Raw genomic sequence first — 21,087 nt, forward strand, 5'->3', positions numbered from 1 at the left:
TTTTATATATTTACACTTATACTTTATACTTAAAACAAACAAACAATTGGGACATTCTGTAATATCGGTTTATTGTAAAATAAATGAAGAGTAAAATGAAAAAAAAAAAATGAAAAATGAAAATCAAATGAAAATATTTTAATCTCAACTGTTCTTCAAAAAACAAGCACCTTCCATCTCCATGAGAGTTCTTCCTCACATCACTTTTGCCCAGCTCTCCAGATGAGATGGTTTTATACATGCTCTTCTGCTCTTCATTGGCTGTGGCCGGCTGAAAGAGATCATTACATATATTATGCAAGAGCAAAGATCTCTAACTGACAGTTATTGGCAAGGTTTGTCTGTCAAAACCTTCTATAGCACAATATAAGCCGTTAAATGGACACTTTGCCTTTTCCTTTCACTTCAGCCACTATTTTCCGGTAGGTAGTGTCAGTTTAAAACATTTACAATGGGCACAAAGAGTAAGAACATGTGTTGCTCCTTAACATAGTCTGAAAGCACTAAGTGGTTAAATTAATTTCTTCTACAACACTAATGCACTAAAACTAACCAGTGGCACCACAATGAAAGTGCACTTTAAAGATAGCATATGACTACAAAAAGTAAATCTCTTAACTTTTAAAAACAAAAAACAAACAAATAAAAAATGAACAATAGTATTTAACCGAAACTAGATGGGTCATTCTACAAAACAGGTACTCTTTGCATAATTTAAATAATAAATACAGTAACTTATATTAACAGATATAAGTAACCGATATTTACAGATAAATAACAGATATTTTGTATTATTATAGCCATTTTTCTAAACAAATCTAGCAACTTATTTACTCTATCTCTCTCTCTCTCTCTCTCTCTCTCTCTATATATATATATATATACATATTTGATAATAAAAAAAAAGAGGCACCGGTTTCATTCAATGACCCAGATAATGACTGAATTCTACTGTATTGTTAAACAACAAGAATGGAAAGAGTGATTATTGGAAAGAGAGGTACAGAATAAGAAATATAGAATATGTGCCATGACAGTTCCATTGCTTTAGCCTTGGTGAATTGTTGCAGAAGTGAAGACAGAGCTAGATGTTAAAGCATGCAGTACTCTTTATCCAAGGTGGCAGTGTAGAGAGCAGAATCTCGCAGAAGGTCTTGGTTGATCAGGAAGGAGCAACCTATAACTAGCATAGCTGTTATGTCTAGACAAGCAGCGTGGTCAGATTGTGAAGAGTGCCGTGGGTTAAACTTTACGCAAGATGCCTTTTTACATCAGGAAAGAAAAGCAAAATTCTGATGGAAGCCATCCATATCTGTGTGGCTGGTTCATGAACCAATGTACTGAAAAAAACAGAAGTTCTGGGTCAAGTGTGACAAAGAATTATATCTACTATATTTTTGTGCTGGATGAAAATGCATAAAAATTAGGGCTGTCAAAGTTAATAGAAAAACAAATGAGATTCATTAAATTTGTGTCAAGAAACAACTGTAAAAAAGGTTTAAATGACTAGTGAAAAATGAATACTGCTTTTGACAAATGTTTATAATGTACAGTAACATGGTTTTGTGTGATGTTACAGTACATCCAGACCAATAGGTGTCAGCATAATGTCCAAGAACACTGTTCTACTGGCCATTGCAACAAACAAAAAAGCTTGGGGATATTTTGGTTTGTGACTAAAAGGGATACAGCTATGACTGGAAACTAACAATAAATAAAAAAAATTACCTATTAGATTGTGTTTTATTAACGTCTACACCTACCCGTTACAATAATGCAAAAACAGTAATTATTGTTGTATAGTGTATAGACAAAAATTACGCTATAGACAAAATATATATAGTTGTATAGACAAAAATTACGCTATATTAATGTGCGCATGCCCAGTAGCCGCAGCTGTACCCCTTCTAGCATTAACTGATATTTTGGGGAAAATATACCCAGAAGTGAGTTAAATCTGACAAAATCTTTTCGGGAATGTAATGTAAATTAAACTAAACTAAACTATAAAATAAAATATAACAAAAAAATAAAAAAAATAAAGCAAAATAAAAAATAAGATAAAAATTGTATATAACTTTTTTATTGTAAAACATTTAGGTAGGGTGTTGGTTAGGGTTAGGGTAATATATTTATATACAGCTATTTATCTAGCTGTATATAAAAACAATAGGTGTCTACGAAATGTCCCCATTTACAGTAGATAGCTAATGGCGCTTTTCCACTGCGTGGTACGACACGGCTCGGCTCGGTTTGCGTTTCCACTGCAGTTTAGTATCGCGCTAGAGTGGGTGGGATTATTCACATGTCGTTAGTTGCACCGCCTATACTGCCGCGACTCCTGAAAAACTTTTTAATTCCACGTCGCCCCCATCAAGCTCTCGCTGGATCCGCTCCTCTGCTATCAACGGAGGAACGTCTGTACTTCCTCAACAGACAACGAAACAGCCACTTTTTGGTTGTTAAAAAAAGGTGCGCTCATTCAAAACAGTTGCGTTTGATCCTTCGCTGGCTGTGCTGATTTAAATCTAGCGGTTCTGTTGTGTTTGTGGCGCAAGTTCAGTGACGCAGGTAGTGACGATTCTCTCCGGCCAATCCGTGATCAGCAGAGTTTACACGTCACGTTTTGGTAACGGTACGGTTCACTTGGAACCTCAACCGAGGTGGTACTAAAAAAAGTACCAGGTACCAGGTACTGTACCCAGTGGAAACCCCCCCAAAAATTAACCGTACCGTGCCGTACCATGCAGTGGAAAAGCGGCAAAAGTAAACTACTGTATGTATGTATTGAGGAAAATTCTAAATTTAAGATTAATCAGTATTTTTTCAATATATATATATTTTTAATCTATTGACAGCCCTTAATAAAATGCAAATGATTCTTTGCATTGTATAATTTATTTGTACAGTATTTCTATGTGGATGCAGAAAAACACCTGCCATCACAGATGAGAATAGTTTTCAAAAGGTGTTTCAGCATCTGTGGTTGAAGACTATGTCCTTCAACTGGATAGGGAGTGTAGAAGCGTTTCAGGTGGTCAGTAAGGCGATCTATCAGCTTCTTCTGGAGGAGTTAGCTGTAGAGAGAGATCTTGCTGCTGGGCCTGCTTGCGCTAACACAGACCGTTAAATTACCATTTCGGAGTCACTGTGACAAGCCTCTAGTGCGCTCTCCTCTGAGTCCTGCTTGGGGAGGGGTGTGCCAGGAGACAGAGGGGTCTCATCATACTCCTCCTCCTCTGACTCCCCCTCTCCCATGGCGTTTGAACCGCGGGTCAAGAAGTCTGAACGTGTCCGTGCCATTCGGGCTTTTTTATGACCCGGTCGGCCAACCTAATCAACCAAATGATAAAACAAATGAAGATGCTCCCCCGTACGTCAAGGTCAGGTGACCCCACCAAGGCCTCATGAGGCAGAAAGAGTTCAAAGACAAATGTATTCAATAATGAGGGAAAAAATCTTGAGGTTTGTGGAAAGCTATTTAAATCTGTCATGACCTAAAGTGTCAATTGCTACATCTCTCACCTCACTCTTAGCGGATTTGTAACCCAAGAGGCTCACTTCATTCTGGACTCCTGCGGTTTTCCCTTGATTGGCTAAGTCCTTATCCAACCTAAAACAAATTCAAGAAGTTCAAGGTTTAGATTACTCAAAAACGAAAATGCTGCCATCATTGACTCACCTTTCTATCGATCCAAAACCATATGAATTCCTTTCTTTAGCTTTGTGTGCAGAATAGACCGGAATTTAAAGTGATTATTCACTGATCATCTTATCTTTAAGCATATTTAAAGATGGCATCTTAGGAAGTTTCATGATAGGCTTAAAGGGTTAGTTCAACCAAAAATGAAAACTCTGTAATTAATTACTCACCCTCATGTCGTTCCAAACCCATAAGACCTTCGTTTATATTCGGAACACAAATTAAGATATTTTTGATAAAATCTCTCTGACCCTCCGTAGACAGCAACGCAACTGCAATGTTCCCAGGTCTAGCATCGTAGCAAAGACATCGTTAAAACAGTCCATGTGACATCAGTGGTAATCAACATCGTAATCAGCGCTGTTTATGTTGATTACGTTCTGGGGTACTCTCCAAAATGGCGGAAGACGGTAACTCGGGGAGAAGAATTGTTAAATAAATTGTGTCATTAATGTTTTCTTTGCGCACAAAAAGTATTCTCGTAGCTTTGTAAAATTACGTTTGAACCCAATGTCACATGATGTCCTTGCTACGTTGCTGGACCTGGGAACATTTCAGTTGTGTTGCTGTCTATGGAGGGTCAGAGAGCTCAATTTGTGTTCCGAAGATGAACGAAGGTCTTACGGGTTTGGAACGACATGAGGGTGAGTAATTAATGACAGAATTTTAATTTTTGGGTGAACTAACCCTTTAATATTAACGACTGCTTAAATTTGTCTGTTTCTCACACAAAGCTAATGTCTGACTTCAGAAGACTTGGATAATAGTGGAAAAGTCATATGGACTATTTTAATTTTTGAAGCCTGACAGCTCCAGGTATCCCTTTTCATTGTATAGTAAAGGACAACTTGGACATTTTATTTTTTTGCGTTCAGCAGAAGAAAGAAAATCAAACAGGTTTGGGAAGTGAGAAATGATGATCATTTTCATTTTGCGATGAACTATTTAGTAACCTTGCACTCTGAGGTCAAGCTCATCACTTACTTTGAAACCTTGGCCTTCGGAGAAAAGAACATGTTTCCAGGCCTCTCGGACATGTTCATGTTGACATTCTGAGTGGACGGTTTCGTATTTATTCTCCTTCTGGCCTCATCCCCTCTGGATTCCAGGGTCAACTTCGGTGCCCACCCTTCTGCTACATTGCGACTGTCTTTTGGTTGGCCTCTGAAAATGGAAGGAGCAGCTTCCTTTTCCGGGACCAGTGGCTGGGAGCTGAGGTCAGGCTCTGGCTGAGCTAAGGGAGCAGGGCCTCTGTCTGTGAATGGCTTTCCTCCTGAACCTTCTTGTCTACTCTGCTCGATCCTTTGCTGAGCTTCAACCCTCTGCTTCTCATACCTCTCCCTCTCATGTTGGGAGAAAATTTCACGTTGTTCTTTCAGGATGTGCTTCTGCTGACGGATCTGCTCCATCAACTCTTTTTCAATTTGCTGCTGCTGATGTTTCTGACGCTCTTCCTTTTGCTCATTAAGCTTCTCTAGCCTTTCCAGAACATAAAGGCTTTCGCTGCTAGGCTGTGCTGGGCTTGGTGGCTCGCTGGTCTGGGCGGCACTGTCTTTGACCTCCGGAGGCTTCACATCTGCTTCATTGTAAAGGCTTTCCTTCTGCATACTAATAACCACGACCATAGGTCTCCGAGTGGACTCCTTCCTGTCTTTAATAGATTTTCTGAGGCCATCAGGGCACGGGGTGGCAGAATTCATGGTGGACTTCACAATTAGAGAGCTACTTTCTAATGGAGGGGAGTAGAAAGTTGGGAGCGAGTTCTGCATTTTGGGAGGTTCAGGTTGGCCAGCTGGTTTTGACATTATATCAGGTGCAGGAGTGTCAGAGGGCAAAGCGGACTCGGGAATGTTGGAGAACACATCGTGCTTGTCAGGTACAGAAGGAGAACCAAGGTCCTCTGGTTCGGCACAAGGTGCCTTGTCTTTGAAATAGTCATCTACATTGAGTAGCTCAAAGCTGCCCTTGGAGCTCTGGCTGTCTGGAGTACCCTGAGGAGTGTGAGGGATCTCACTGACCAGCTCCATTGACCAGCGCCTTTCTTCCGAAGGAGACGCGCCTCCAGTGGAGCGTACCTTAAGAAGCTCCAAGCTGAATTTGGCCTGCTCCAACTCTCGCATCCGCCGGCTCTCCCGTTTGGCCCGGGTCCTCTGGTTGGGATCCTCTAGAGTCTGTGGTCTTTCTCGGATTGTCACTTCAGATGTCGGTTGTACTGTTGCCGTACCCTCTGTAATCTCTGGCACCAGCTCTTCCAAAACATCATCTCCAGGCACCTCTACTGCAACAATGAGGGTCTGTTTGCTCCCGTCCTGCACCTCGCTGGAGTCTTCCCATATACTTTGATCCAAACCCATGTCTCTCAGATTGCCCTCTTCTGGTAACAGACTAGTCTTTCCATTTGGCATTTGAGTGGATTTTAAGCTCTGCTCTTGAAGTTCTCTAAATCTGAAAATTTCAAAAGACCACTTCTTAGTAGGAAGACAGGATACATGGTTAAAATTTTTTTTTAAATTGTGTAGTGCTTTTCAAAATCAGCTTTGCAGAAAATCATGATGCTAATGTCTATAATAGCTTAGTATCTTCATGCCTGTCACATTTCACGGATTAGAGATGGCCGATTATATAGTTTACATTTTGCAACTATATAAGCATTCTAGCATTTGAGATTGGCTATATATATTAGTATATATCACATTAAGTGAGTATGCTGTATATATGTGGATAAAGTTGGATGTACTGCATTTCCAACTTTATATAAAAGGCTGTGCAATAATATAATTTACATTTTGCAATGATATAAACTATCACACAGCTGAGATTTGATATATAGTACATGTTGCTTTATGTAAGTGTACTGTATGCATGCCGTTGGATGCACTATATAGTAAATACAACTTTGAATTCATCGCTGGACAATAATATTGTTTACATTTTGCAATGATATAAACAATAAAAATAAAAAAACAACAACAACAATAAAGGTTAGTAAACATCCTTCTAAACTTTTTTAAGTTGGTGTTAAACCAACCAGAATTTTGCTTGGCAGTCTACCACTATGAACCCTGTATAAAAAGCATTAGAATGTTGATTGGTGTAACCCAGACCATTATAGAGTTCTCCCTGTATTATTAGGCAATTTATTTCAACAGAGCTGTACCTCTGTAGAAAGGGTTGTATCATACCTCTGCCTTGCCAGATAGCCTCTACCCACTGCTTGCATGCGGATGGTGATATCCCGCTGCCGGAGGTAGAGCTCTCTGGCCCTGTGTCTTCTCCATGCAGTCTGGATCCGGAGGGCTGCCCGCCCCCGCCAATACTGCCTCCAGGTTCTCTGGATCACCACGGCTGCCTCCCTCCACAGCAGGAGTCTGCGCCTCTCTTTAAAGCCTCTCCAGGCCGACTGGATACAAACCGCTGCCCCCTGCTGGACATACTCAAACCTGCTGACCCCCTGTGAAGACTGACAGCTCCTCCACCAGTTCTACAGGAGACAACACAACACAAAGGGGATTTAATAAAATATTTACTCCAAAATATTTGGTGTAAAAACATGTTTTAGAATAGACAGGAATATACTTTTTCACATGTACAAAACAGTCTTATTAGAAAAATTAATACTAAATACTAAAAAGTAATCTTACTAAAGAATACTTTGGTCAAAACATGGAAATGCCAAGATGTAAATCTAAATATTTATAATATTTCAAAAAAGGATCAATACATAACTGCAACCAGTCCATCCACTTTTTTTTTTAAACATCCTTGAGTGTTTGACGGAACAAATAATTCCCCTTTAGAGTTAAAATAATATTTATTTAATACTAAATTCTTTATTTCTGTAAGTGCTTCCACTGTTTACATGTCAAAAGCCTAAACCAAATACCACAGACACGGTTCCCACACCTTCTGCCCAATGAACAATGAACTTCCATTAATTTTCAGTCATTCAAGATGGACATTGGTAAATGATTTTTTAGAAATCATTAAAAAAAAAAAATTATAAATAATTTAAATAAAATAATTAAAAACTAAACCGGTTTAAAAAAAGAAAAATTTGATATAATTTTTCCCTTAAACTATATATTTTTTTATGCAATCCAAATTGAAAAGAACATCTATAACTTTATATCTATAACTTTATCTATATATCTATATCTATATCTATATCTATATATATATATTTATTTTTCTCTCAATTCCAAATGAAAAAAAAAAATCTATAACTTAGCATTGTTTATTAAAAAAAAAAGTAAAAAATAAATCTTAGCGGTACCTGTATCTGGGAAGCAGCCTGTCTCATTCTGAGGAAGTTCCTTCTCTCCAGAAGAGCTCTGAAACGTCGCTGAAGATTAATGATTCTACGCAGCACCTCCTGATGGAGCAGGTCTTGTAGCCGCTGACGCTCTGTTTCACGGAGGAACACCTGCCGTACACATGCATAGACAAAGAGACGCGTCACATGCATGCAATACTGTACATTTCCAACAAAGCTAACCATGAATGGACAGTATGTGTCATCCCAAAGGCATCAGAAAAAGTTAGACTCTAGGAATTTAATTAAGTCCTATCACTGGCAGAGGCTGAGGGTTGATCATACCATGGTATGGCCCATTTGGAACCCTTCAGGAGTGAGAGCCACCTGGTGCAGGTACCGTCTGATAGCTTCCTGGCTGGCCTGGTTGGTACCCTCTGGTAACAGCACATGGAAGTGTCGAACGAAGTCCTGGAGGGCATAACACAGAGACTTTTTTTCTTGATGGCACACACACAAAAAGTCATTCACTTTCTAAAGCATCCAGGAAGTGACATTTCTCATTAAGGCCTTAAAACTGGGCAGATTTCAGAACACTAACATCACTGTGAAGGCATGCCTTATTGAAGTCTCCGTCGATGCAGCCCACTGGGGGTGGACAGTCTGGTAGGCAGATTCCGTTGTGTATGCAATTATTCCTGGCCACTTTTATTGCAGACTATAGAGAGCCTCTGTGAAGTCAGCTAACTACACCAGCTTCATATCTTACAGAAATGACTGGGGGCGGAAACACTCAGGCTTCATAAAAAGACCCTTGAGCACACATTGTCAAGATGGAGAACTTAATAAAAATAAGTCATTGCTAAACAGTTGCTAGAGCTGAGTGGTTGTTAGCACATTGCTAATGTTTGCTAACTGTAATGATAGGTGTTTACTTACTGATTATTAGAGGCTATATTACAGAAACTTTTTATCTTAATTCTTGACTAAAGATTTGATAAAGTGAAAGTGTGGCTTAAGGGTCTGTGTATTTTTATGTCCATTCCATTTTTTTTTTTTTTTAAACCACAAATGAAATACAGAAATACATGCATTTCCCTTTTTATGGTACTAACACTCATTAATTGAATAAGCAGATACAAACCCATTTTCCTTATATAACATTATTATTTCTCCTATAATCTATATTTTTATTTTAATAAAGTGTATATTTTATTTTGTGAGAAGCATGTTGTGTGTACAGTACAATTTTGATATTCAGCTTTAAATAAAAACACCATTCTTTTATAATTTTCCTCATGTCATGTCATGGATAAAAAAAAAGATAAATGGATGCAAAAGTACACATACCCCTCAAGTCCCACATTCATGTAAAGGCCATTTTACACAATACCCAACATAAGAAACCGTAATAGTGAGGCTTGCCTTAGAAAACACTTTTAATTATTGAAAAGAGAGCTGATGATCTGTTTGAACTATCAGTCATTAGGGATTCACAGTGTGTAAACTAATCCTATTTGTATCATCTACATGATGCTATTTGTCTGGGCTGAATTCACAGAAAGTGGCCAAAACAACAGAATCATCCCCAGACAGCCACACCCAGGAAAGGAACTGAATAACTAGAAACAATGATTTCAGCTTTGGAACTCCAGAAGATGAGGATAGGATCAGAAATTAGGCTGATCCGTGTACAACATCATTCAAAAGTTTGGGGGTCAGTAAATTCTTTTTTTCATTTTTTTTTTTCAAGAAATTAACACTTTTATTGAGCAAGGATGCATTAAACTGATCAAAAGTGACAGTAAGGTCTTTTAAATTGTTATCAAAACATTTGATTTCTTTTGATCTTTCGATTTCATCAAAAATTCGGAAAAAATGTATCACGGCTTCCACAAAAACGGTTTACATCATTGATAATATCAATAAATGTTACTGAAGACTAGAGTAATGACTGATGAAAATTCAGCTTTGCATCACAGAAATAAATTACCCTCTAAAATATATTCAAATTAGTGCTGTCAAACGATGAATCGCGATTAATCACATCCAAAATAAAAGCGTTTGTTTACATAATATATGCGTGTGTACGTTGTATATTTATTATGTATATACTAGTGCTGTGTTCAAAATATCGATATGACGATGTATCGTCACAGAGATTTGACGATACGAGTATTGATACAGCTGGCCCTGTATCGATATTGTGGCACGTGTGCAGCAGTGGACCACGCTTAATTTGTTTAAAATTTTACAATGTTTAAAATTGAGTAGAAAAGTGCGAGGTTTCTAAAAAAGAATGAATAGAGCATATATAGGCTACAACAAGGTTTAATCTAGCCGCAGAGGAACACAACTGGGTTGCCTGATATAAAGAGACGGAATCCCCGAATCCATATTTATTTATTTTATTTGTAAATATTTTCAAAATATATACTGTATATGTGTATTTATCTATACATAATAAATATACACAGTACACATGCATATATTATGTAAACAAAAACTTTATATTGGATGCGATTAATCGCGATTAATCGATTGACAGCACTAATTCAAATAGAAAACAGTTATTTTAAAGAGTAATAATAATTCTAAATATTACTGCTTTTACTGTATTTTTAGTTAAGCATTAGAGACTTCTTTTGAAAAACATTAAAAAAAAACTTTACTGTATGTGTGCATTAGTCTCACCTGAAAAGTGTAATTGATACTGTAGCCAGATTGTCGGATACGCACGGTTTCCAGCATGCCTGTGTAGCGAAGCTGTCTCAGCACCAGGGCATCATTAAAACGCAGAGGGAGCTGAAAAGCAGCAGGGATTTATGTCAAACAATAAACACAGAAATGTATACAGTCTATAAATGATCAAAAAGCAATAGAAAAAAAATGTTTAAATTTAACCACTGTATTTATAATTAACACAATTTATTGAGACAAACAACAAATATTTTTTGTTTTAACAATCAAACACAATAAAACTTAAACAAATATCTAATTTCTAATGTTTTATATGCACATTAATTAGGTCTTTATTGTATAGGTCTAATTGTCTCCCGAGGCCACAGGAAGCAAAATAATGCAGCTGTACATTATGAGTGAAATTAATACAAAACATTCACATGGACTCACACACCTTTTCGGCATTTGATCGTATGCACTTCACAAAGTATGGCTCTGACTGACCCAGCGTCTCCATCAGTTTGTTGAGAGAGGCCTTAAATGAAGTAAAAAAAAACAAAAACAGAAATAAATTAATAAATAAGCATTTGTTTAGGTTAAATGATATTTCACATTAGTACACAACGTACATGGCAGAAACAAGCTGTATGTTGTCTGCATTACTTTAACTGGCTGAATAACACATTGGGCTATAGTGTTCAAGAAATTTCACTCCATAAGAAAAATTAACATTTAAAAGAAATAAAAAAATATATTCTAAATGGAGACAATGATGTCTATTTTAGAACTTTTAACTATAACTTCCAATATTTTAAATGTCATCGTGTAATATGACACATATATACCATTCCAAAGTAGCAAAGAATGTACATATAGCACCTGACAAGCTAATGTTCAAGATCTTTGAAAAGTCTTTGTTGTGTGTGTTTCCATGTCTGCATCTCTCTATACAGAGGGAAAGCGGCTTCCCAAAGTGAGAGCCACACAGAACAGGATGTGGGAAGTGAGGTCATCCACACATTTGTGCAGGCCTGCTGCCAGACGCCCCAGAACTGCAGAGCGAGTGAATGTTTACAGCTCTCTGTCTCAATCTGAGACACTAGAGGGAAATGTAATTCTTAGCCAGCAGAGTGAATTGTCATACAATGCTGCATTTTTACTGCACAACTGCATTCACTTTCATGTCACATGGGATTGGATTTTTTTTTAAACAGATTTCAACATTTCTCTTTGCAAGTATTCATTTAGCAGATGAATGTTGCATTAAAAAACCTGGAAATACTTTAGTTTTTTCCCCCAGCTAGATTTCATAGCTAGATTAAACTATGAGAATCCATTATAAAATAAGCATTTATATGTTTAAATGTTTTTATGTTTAGACAAACTAAGGTAAATATCACCTTCCATTCTGATTGTCAAATTATGCAAAAAGCATGAAAATATTATTTAATTATATTAGTGCTGTCAAACGATTAATCGCGATTAATCGCATCCAAAATAAAATTTTTGTTTACATAATATATGAGTGTATTGCGTATATTTATTATGTATATATAAATACACACACATGCATGCATATATTTGGAAAATATTTACATGTATATATCTATATTCATATAATTTTTATCATATATAAATATATTTAATATATTCAATTCAATTTTATTTGTATAGCACTTTTCCCGATACAAATCGTTGCAAAGCAGCTTTACAGAAAATTAAGTTTCTACAATATATTTAGTAGTAGCTTTTGTCAATGTACATATGGCAGATTAATCGCGATTAATCGTTTGACAGCACTAAATTACATGTATTTAAAATACATAAAATGCTAACTTAGCAAGACAGAAGTCAAACATTTTATTTCATTTGAAATGGTCACGACAAAATGAATGTTGATTTGAAAATTTCTGTTTAAGCTTATGGTGGTTCAGAAATAAAACAGCAAAAATCCTTCCATGGTTCATGTATATCCACTGTTGTACACTGTTATTATTTTAAGTAAATCAACTAGAGAGAGATATTTTAAGAGAGTTTAATGTCTAATTTAATTGAATTTAAGACCACAGGACCAAAAGTGACCATAAATGTAAAACCAACAACAGCGCTGACAACAGTAATACACAGTAATACACAGTAATACGCAGATGCTCAGCTAATTCAACAGGCTGTAATGCGCATGAGTTCAAGCTCTGGGTAGGTAAGGAGATCCTGTCCAGATAAAAACAGCCATATGTCAAATACGTACTGCATCACATGATCTAAAATGCCATGAATCATAGACTTTCACAAGCAGTTTTTTTTAATTTTTTTTAGTAAAACCAAAACAAAAGAGCTTGGGAATGACAGATCAAATAAAAGTGTCATTGTATCAAAGACAGACATGATGTCATTAATTTGGGCTTTTTCTGGGGCAAATAAAACAGAGCTGTACAGGGTGGAAATTACACCATACTTACACAACACAGACATGATTCAGAATACTTTTAAAGGGGGTCATATGATGCGATTTCAATTTTTCCATTCTCTTTGAAGTGTTACAAGCTCTTGGTGCATAAAGAAGATCTGTAAAGTTGCAAAGACTAAAGTCTCAAATCCAAAGAGATATTCTTTATAAAAGTTAAGAGTCAACCACGCCTACCTAAAACGGCTCGTTCTAACACGCCCCCCAAATAAACAAAATAATGTTCTTTTTAGCAACATCATATGACCCCCTTTAAGAAAGAGAGAGATCTGACCTGGAACTGGGCACTGATACTTGGGGGTTTCTTTTTCTTGTGGAGGTGCAGCAGGGACTTTGTGATGCGATCGTGTAACGTCAGGTTACTCAGGTACTTCAGAGACTTGACATCCAGTAAGTGCTGCAGAAACACATAGACAGATGAGACACGCAGTCAGTCAGGCACAAGCTTACAGAGACTAGTTAAAGGGGTATTTTGCCCAAAAATCTGAATTCTATCAGCATTTACAGAACCTCATGTCATTATAAAACCATATGAACTTTCATGGAACACAAAAGGAGAAGTCAATTCTGTACATGGCAATCACAGTTAAAACAAAATTCAATGTAGTATCCTAAAAAAAAGTCACATAACGCAGCTATAAAGCTCCAAAAAGTACTAAAATAGCCAAAAAGAACAAAAAAAATACTGATATGATACAATACTCCAAGTATTCTGATGCCTTATGATGTGCGGGAAAAGACAAAAATTCAAAAATGAATTAACTTGACTTTTACATTGGTCAAATTTTATTAGCACTTTTGGGCATTTAACACAAAGCCATAAACTTGGACACTAAATATCTCATAAAAACAAAACAAAACAAACATTAAAAAAAACAAAACGACAAAAACACCAGATATTGATGACATGGTGAGTAGCTCATGACAACAACAAAAAATAAGAAAAAAGTATGTTATGGGATTCGCACCTTAGGAAGACTGGGCTTCATTTTATAGTTTTTATTTCTCCTGAAAAAAAGCATAAATAATAGTGGTTATGCTATTCCAGTAGACTCTTGTATTTGATGACGGTAAAAGTAAAGAGCTGTGTAGCACAGAGTGACAGAATCTCACATAAGGATGCCGTGGGCTCGCACCAGGAGTTTACTGCTGGTGGAGTTGACGAAGATGCCGTCCTCTTCATTGAAGGATCCAGCAGAGGACAGACGGTTTTGTCTCCCAGGATGCCCATTCCATCCCTCTCTGAAAGGGACAGCAAAAATATGGATATTAAACACATCTCACATCTCTAACTCTCTTAACTGCAAAAAAGCACAACAAATTGAATTAAATATCTAATGTTTGACTTCAATCATTCTGGAAACTCCAAAGACTGAAAAGGCTTCAAATACATTTCCTTTGATTCAACATGGTTTCGTTTTTTTTGTATGTACAGTATAGAGCAGGATAACTGAACTGTGTGGAACCCCTTAGTTGCAAGGTACAATACAAAATACAAAACCCAGCCAACAGGTATACATCTAGGTTTTTTGCAGTTAACAAAGCAAGTAGCTAATTGAGCCTTAGTAGGGTAGTACTTTTGTGGTAAGTCTTTGTCCAACATCTATAACGCCAAAACAGCACTTTCTATTTAGTAAATCGGACTGAATACAGACAATTATATAAGAAATGTATATTACTGTTTGGTTTCCACGTCGATTTATTATCATTTGAATGTAAATAGGGATGTTTACAAGCACGTATTTTCATCAGCCGCTCTGAATCCAATCAAATTTAAGATTCTGATTCCAATTTAAGATATACTGTATCCATATGAACCCTGAACATTGCAATCTGATTCATATATTTGTTCAGAGTGTGCAGAGAAAGCAACTGTGGTAATGTCACTTGAGCTACTCGTTTTTGCCTTGATGACACATCTAAAAAGAAAGTTGACATACTGTATGTGTCCGAAGTTTTTTTTTTTTTTTTTAAAGCAAATATTTAGCAAATATTCAGTCACCTCCACTGACCAGTATGTAAGACTTGAAATTTAAATATACAAATTCATAACACATTCAATTTATGTAAACGTGCAACATGGCACTGCTCATGTGTGCAATGTATTTTTGAATCCAATTCATAAAATAGTCCGATTCAGCCGTTTACATGTTTGTTTTTCCCTGCTGATAAAATTATTTCAGGTCCCTTCCAATCCAATCAAAGTTTCGTTCATTTCAAGCTCATTCAAACTGATTAAAGTGTTTCCATGAAGACTTTTCGGTTCAGTTGAGCAATCAGTCCGATTATAAACGGTTTGGGAGCATGTAAAAACAGCTACTGTGGCTTATCTGCTCATGTACTGTAAATTAGATTTTGAGGCAGTCGAGTTTGTATAAATAACCATTTTATAATTCATAGTTGTTAAAGGAACCATTCAGTATAGTTATTCCGAAATCACTGTCTTTATAGTGCTTCAGCAGAAATATTATCAGTGTGAAAGCTCAATGCAAGTATGCACCACAGACACAATATGTTCTTTAATTAACTCAAATGAAAATTTTGATTTCGGTGTTTTGATAAAAATGTATTTCTGTGCATCACTACTGGCCATGTGATGTCAACATGATGGGAGAATAAAACAGCCTTTTCTAGGACACCAATAGTTTCTAGGTATAAAACTCATTGGAAAAAATCTGTCAAATTAACCAAAAAAAATAAATAAATGGCGAAGCGGCGACAGTAATTTTATGACAATATTCTGTGTACAGGAGGTCACTGGAGCATGTGGTCGTGGACTGTGAAGAGCAATTACCCATCAGCCTAGGCCCTGTCCTCCAAATGAGCAAATAACTCCAGTCTTACATCACACAGGAAGCAGCTGCTCTTTTCTGGTGTTTAATGGTCACTTAGTAACCCAAAAAGTGTGTGGGGTTGCAAAACAGATTAGGGGGACTTTACAGTGCAACAAAAGCGCTGTTGTGAGCTCAGCTCTTGCCACTTGTTCTGGACATCAAGACTAATCTCAGTGCCATGCAGTCATTAACAAAGTATGAATCCGAGAAGGCCGTGGTTCGTCCTCCGGGTATCTGTGGAGTCACTGCTCTAACTCTACACCCACACGGAGAACTTAACAAGCCGTGTGAATACTGACCAGGGGCTCATCGTACACGCTTCATTTCCCCCTCCGAACAAAAAAAGTGTCAGGACACTACAGAGGGGATTTCAGAATCTCGGCTACTTACAGTAGAAACAAATAATACGCAGGTTCTCCAGGAAAATATTATCAGAGCGCTAGCAGAATGTCATGCTGATCTCATCAAAGTGCTTGTGGAATGAGATATGCCATACACACCTCCACCGGAATTATTATTATGGGGGATATAAGCTGTACTGTACTGCAAAATTTGTAGAAGTTATACTTATTATTCACAAAATCTGAGGTCACTACTGTAAATATATATATAGTGAATAATAAGCATTATATCTTACAAATTTTAGATTTAGACATTTTTCATGTCCACTGTATCTGTGAGGGATACAGGACAGGATGGTGGTCATATGCGAGGTGTTCTCACCGTTGATTGAGTGTGTTGCTTCCCTGCAGATCAGATAGTGGAGTGCGAGGATTCCTCCTGTTCACACCTGAAACAGAGCACAAAACCTGTACAACCAGACTGCCCCAAGACACATGGGTAATATGGAAAATGAGTGAGAGTTTATGAGAGGACTGTGTAATGGTTCTCATGAGAATAAGGCTGATGATACATGGGGCAAATTTGAGCAATTTTGCCCAACAACTTTTTTTGAGCAATGTTGCTTGGGCACTTTTCCATTGAGAATGGGTAACAAATTTCTATCTGGAAACTTTAGATCGTGGAGCCTGTGTTTCACCTGGTTGCCCGTTGATGGCAACATTGCTCAAAAAGTTGCCCCATATATCATCAGCCTAACAGGATGTGATGTTGATTAATTCACTGCTGTTGATGAAATGAAACATTTAACCATTCGATTAGAAGTGAATTACTTGAAACATGCTTATGTGAATCAGTTACATACGACACGCACCCCCACGGTTTCTGGGTTCATACATCCACATACAAAAACACCTGGAGAATTTCATTGTAGCACAACTAAAGCTGGGTGATATATTGAAAATATACCATATATTTGCAATATTTGTGTTGGCGATAAGATATATAGTCGTCTTATTATTTTTTTCATTTATCAAGTTTTCTTAAAATCTCCTTAAATTTTTAGGATGAAAATTTGCTTAATATTTGCTCACCCTCAGGACATCCAAGATATAGATGAGGTTGCTTCTTCATCAGAACAGATTATGGATCATGGACTTTTTGGCCAGAAGCGACAGTTTACAGTTAAAACGCCTTAATGGTGAATGTTTCTTACGAACATGCAGATTTTGACTTCACAAGACATTAATTGATGGACTGGAGTTGTGTGTATTAATTGTGGACTATTGTAATGTTTTTATCAGCTTTTTCAACTTTCATCAACTCTCATTCTGATGGAACCCATTCACTGAAGAGGATCCTTTGATGACCAAGTGATGTAATGCTAAATTAGGGGGGGGGGGGGGGGAGTAATTTTTTCATAATTACTCCTTCCCCAAGAGCATCATGGTTTTAACAACATTTGTAAAATTGATCATTTTACGAACCAATTCTTTCAGTTTTTCCATTTCCATGAACAGGTCCAAAATGATAGATTTGTCAATTCATCACTCGTTGTTACAATACATCAGTATATTAGTATATGTTCAGTATAAATAAATAAAAATAATATTTATTCTAATTCTTCATTGTGTTCATTTAATGAAAAACAGTGAAGAACACAAACCGATTATTTTATTTTAGTGAATTTTATTCATTTTAAGCCGTAGTCATAGGCATGTCCTGTGGGTCACACGCTAAACTCCATCTAAAACCATTTTAAACTGCATTTTGCAAGCAGCTTTTATGACCTTAATAATCACCAAAACAGAATATTTATACTTTTAAAAATTAATTTGTCAATTTAAGAGAGAAACTGTGATTTAAAATGTATACCTCCACTTATACATTCATACAAAAATAAACCTAACCTAAAATGACTAAAATACCTAAAATATAAACCTAATACACACACACACGTACGTATATATGTCAATTACTCATTTTGAGGTCTAAAATATATCACTATTTTGAGATATAAATATAGATCTTTTTTTTTTTTTTCAATTATATCACCCAGCCCTAACTACAACAAATGAATTATGAGGGAAAGTTTCTAACAGGTAGGAATCATAAATCTTTTTTTTCTTGTGTATTTGTGTGTATAGTCTGCAATCTGAGCTACCTCCATCAAGCAGACCTATTGTGAGCCCGCTGTCCTCAGAGGGCAAGAGAAATGAGTGTGTACTCTGTGCTGGAGCGGTGCTGGGGCGCGAGTGCTCAGAACAGGGGCTCCAGTGAGGGGACAGTGGTGGGCTGCCCGAGAAGCATGCATGCTGGACTGAACCCATAGAGAGGGCTGTTAGTGAAAGACAGGTGCCCAAACTGACATCATGCAGGAAAGCAAGACAGGTGCAAGACGGATGGGCAGAGACATGAGAGCAAGTCTTGCCAGTTTCAGCTCTGAATCAAATCAATGATTCTGTTATATATATATATGTGTATCTGCAGAGGTATGCATTAATATAGCCGTAACAGTAAAATTTAACGGGGTCCTCATGTCTTGGCCCGGGGTGCATGGAGTGAGGAGACGAGATGATGGAAAGGCAGCCTTACTGTATTTCTCCTCTTTGCACCTCTGCAGGATCTCTAAGCTTCTCTGATGCACAGGGTGATGCAGAAAACTAAAGCTATCCACACTTTTCACAACTGGAGCAGCAGCGTCATGCCCTTAGGAAGCCAAAAAACAAACAACACAAACAAGAAAGAGAGAAGAAAGAGAAAAGACAGATTAAATAGGGAGAAATAAGATGTGCTTGTCTATGCAAAACTAAATGTTTACTATCGGCATAAAGTCTGGTACACATGACATAGATTGAATATGAATGTGATTTTTGGTGTTCACACTTAAAAATCAGATTTGGGCCACAGTGAAATGCAGTGAATGTGATCTATGTGAAGGGCAACCCATAAGGCAGTGGGCAGCACTTACGGTTTAAACTAGATTGCTGAAACACCACTCTATGTGAGGTATCAAAGCATTAATATAAACCACTAAGGTTCAAACTGTTGTAATGAAAGAAAGGCATATAGATACTGAAGAGCTGGAGAGCAGGGCAATAGAAAACAAGCAAGAGGAGCTGGGCTAACATGGCATGGTTCACTAGCCAACATACACACAAAATAGCATATATTATATATAGGGCTGCACGATAAATCGCATGCGATATTTAACGCGCATCTTATGAGTAAAGCCGGTTCTGTAATCAGCGGTATTAACTACACAGAGCCGTTGTTCACTGACGAGCTGCGCAAAAAAATTGCGCGAATATGAACGTGGTTTTGCGCAACTCGTCAGTGAACAACGGCTCTGTGTAGTTAATGCTGCTCAATGTGAAAGCACGCACGTCATGGAGATTTACCGCTGATTACAGAACCGGCTTTCTGACAAGATGCGCATTAAATATCGCATGCGATTTATCATGCAGCCCTAGTTATATATATACTTCAAGTCATGACGTCTAACTACTTTTTATATATATATTCTTTCCTTTCTCTTTCTCCTTTTGAAATCTTTGAAATAACTGATTAAACTCTTTCAAAACTCTCTTTCAAAAACTGCCTCCAAAATTTTGAATAATAGTTTATACCTTTTTAACATAATGACAGTACTTAAAGAAAAAAATAGTGTTACAATATGCGACAGCATGATATTCTGTGTAACAATTTAAATTTTAGCTTAGCAGGCTAATTGTTTTGCATACAATACTAACGTTAGCTAGCTAAAAAAAAATGATAGTTTCCTTAGACCAGCTGCAGCTTCACGTATTTAATGCAACAACATTTAAAATGAAACGCATTAAACTAAGGAGTTTGATGGTTAGAACTAAACTGATCAAGATCAACTTGTTTAATTTGTAGTGAAGCACACAACAGAACCCCAAAAGCAGTATTTTTAGCCAATAGAATCATTTATTGATCCAACTGGGCTCTTGGATTTGGCACAATAAGAAAATATAGATATTTTTAAGCTTAAAGTGGAAATGAAGCAGTCAGTCAAGTTTACATTATTTAGGAAAATAACTTCCATTTTAATAAAAAAACATATAACAAACATGATTAATGTAACCATTTTAAAGAAAAAAGGTTGTTTTGTTATAGCTTTTGGCACAAGGGCGCCGCCATCTTGCAGTACCACCACGTGTGACATCACGGGGTTGGTTCGCTCCGTTGGCCAGTAAAGTAATATAAGCATTTCTTTACATTTTGAACACACGCTTGTTTTGAAATGGAGGAAGACGAACTTGAAAGCACTGTTGAGTCCATAATAAGTGTAAAAGAAGTCGTGAACCTGCTGGTTTGGGGTACAGTGCGGATCGGAAACAATACTCGTTTACGTGTATACTCCTCAAGACTGTCATTCCGACTTGCTTTTATGTGCATTCGCTGATGAAGGTGCGAAAGAAAGCTCAATTTGGTAGCCTACTCATGTGCTGTCCGAGCCGAGCTGTGGCTTTTTGTGTGTGTGCGGCGCCGCCGGCGCGAACAGAAATGATCTATCACAACGCGTGAGTACCGCATTTAAATCTCTTTCAGAAAAGGTCTATCACAGCGTGTAAGTACCGCATTGAAATCTATTTCGTGCTGTCTCATGCTTGAATGGCTTAAAACACTTTAATATTTAAACTGACAAGGCTTAAAACACATGAGAATGATAAACTTTATTGAGGAAGCAGCGCTGGTCCGATTGTTCAGATAACGTTAGGTGATTAGTTAAACACTACGTCCTGTTAACAGCAGGAAAGCTAATTGTATTCGCAGGTGAACATAAAAT

The 21,087-nt window shown here is 37.1% G+C and overlaps 1 protein-coding gene across 7 annotated transcripts in view; it reads right to left on the reverse strand.

Moving 5' to 3' along the window:
• The window catches only part of LOC107730155 (unconventional myosin-IXa-like), a 141,529-nt gene that overhangs the window by 15,460 nt on the left and 104,982 nt on the right, over positions 1 to 21,087 (reverse strand). For 3 of the 7 annotated variants that reach the window (XM_016540894.1, XM_016540897.1, XM_016540893.1), the window contains exons 15-29: positions 18,870 to 18,983; positions 18,439 to 18,594; positions 16,659 to 16,725; positions 14,215 to 14,343; positions 14,070 to 14,109; positions 13,376 to 13,498; positions 11,092 to 11,172; positions 10,650 to 10,760; positions 8,301 to 8,426; positions 7,977 to 8,126; positions 6,886 to 7,184; positions 4,688 to 6,148; positions 3,526 to 3,613; positions 3,136 to 3,333; positions 171 to 271 (exon numbers count right to left, since the gene is read on the reverse strand). In XM_016540894.1, the coding sequence (XP_016396380.1) occupies positions 171 to 271; positions 3,136 to 3,333; positions 3,526 to 3,613; positions 4,688 to 6,148; positions 6,886 to 7,184; positions 7,977 to 8,126; positions 8,301 to 8,426; positions 10,650 to 10,760; positions 11,092 to 11,172; positions 13,376 to 13,498; positions 14,070 to 14,109; positions 14,215 to 14,343; positions 16,659 to 16,725; positions 18,439 to 18,594; positions 18,870 to 18,983 (3,244 nt within the window). The remainder of the gene's footprint in view (positions 1 to 170; positions 272 to 3,135; positions 3,334 to 3,525; positions 3,614 to 4,687; positions 6,149 to 6,885; positions 7,185 to 7,976; positions 8,127 to 8,300; positions 8,427 to 10,649; positions 10,761 to 11,091; positions 11,173 to 13,375; positions 13,499 to 14,069; positions 14,110 to 14,214; positions 14,344 to 16,658; positions 16,726 to 18,438; positions 18,595 to 18,869; positions 18,984 to 21,087) is intronic. The other 4 variants (XM_016540901.1, XM_016540899.1, XM_016540898.1 and 1 more) reach the window with 2 other exon arrangements.

Source organism: Sinocyclocheilus rhinocerous, unplaced genomic scaffold (genome assembly GCF_001515625.1).
Source record: "Sinocyclocheilus rhinocerous isolate Xijiao unplaced genomic scaffold, SAMN03320098_v1.1 scaffold36, whole genome shotgun sequence".
Classification (NCBI taxonomy): Eukaryota; Metazoa; Chordata; class Actinopteri; order Cypriniformes; family Cyprinidae; genus Sinocyclocheilus; species Sinocyclocheilus rhinocerous.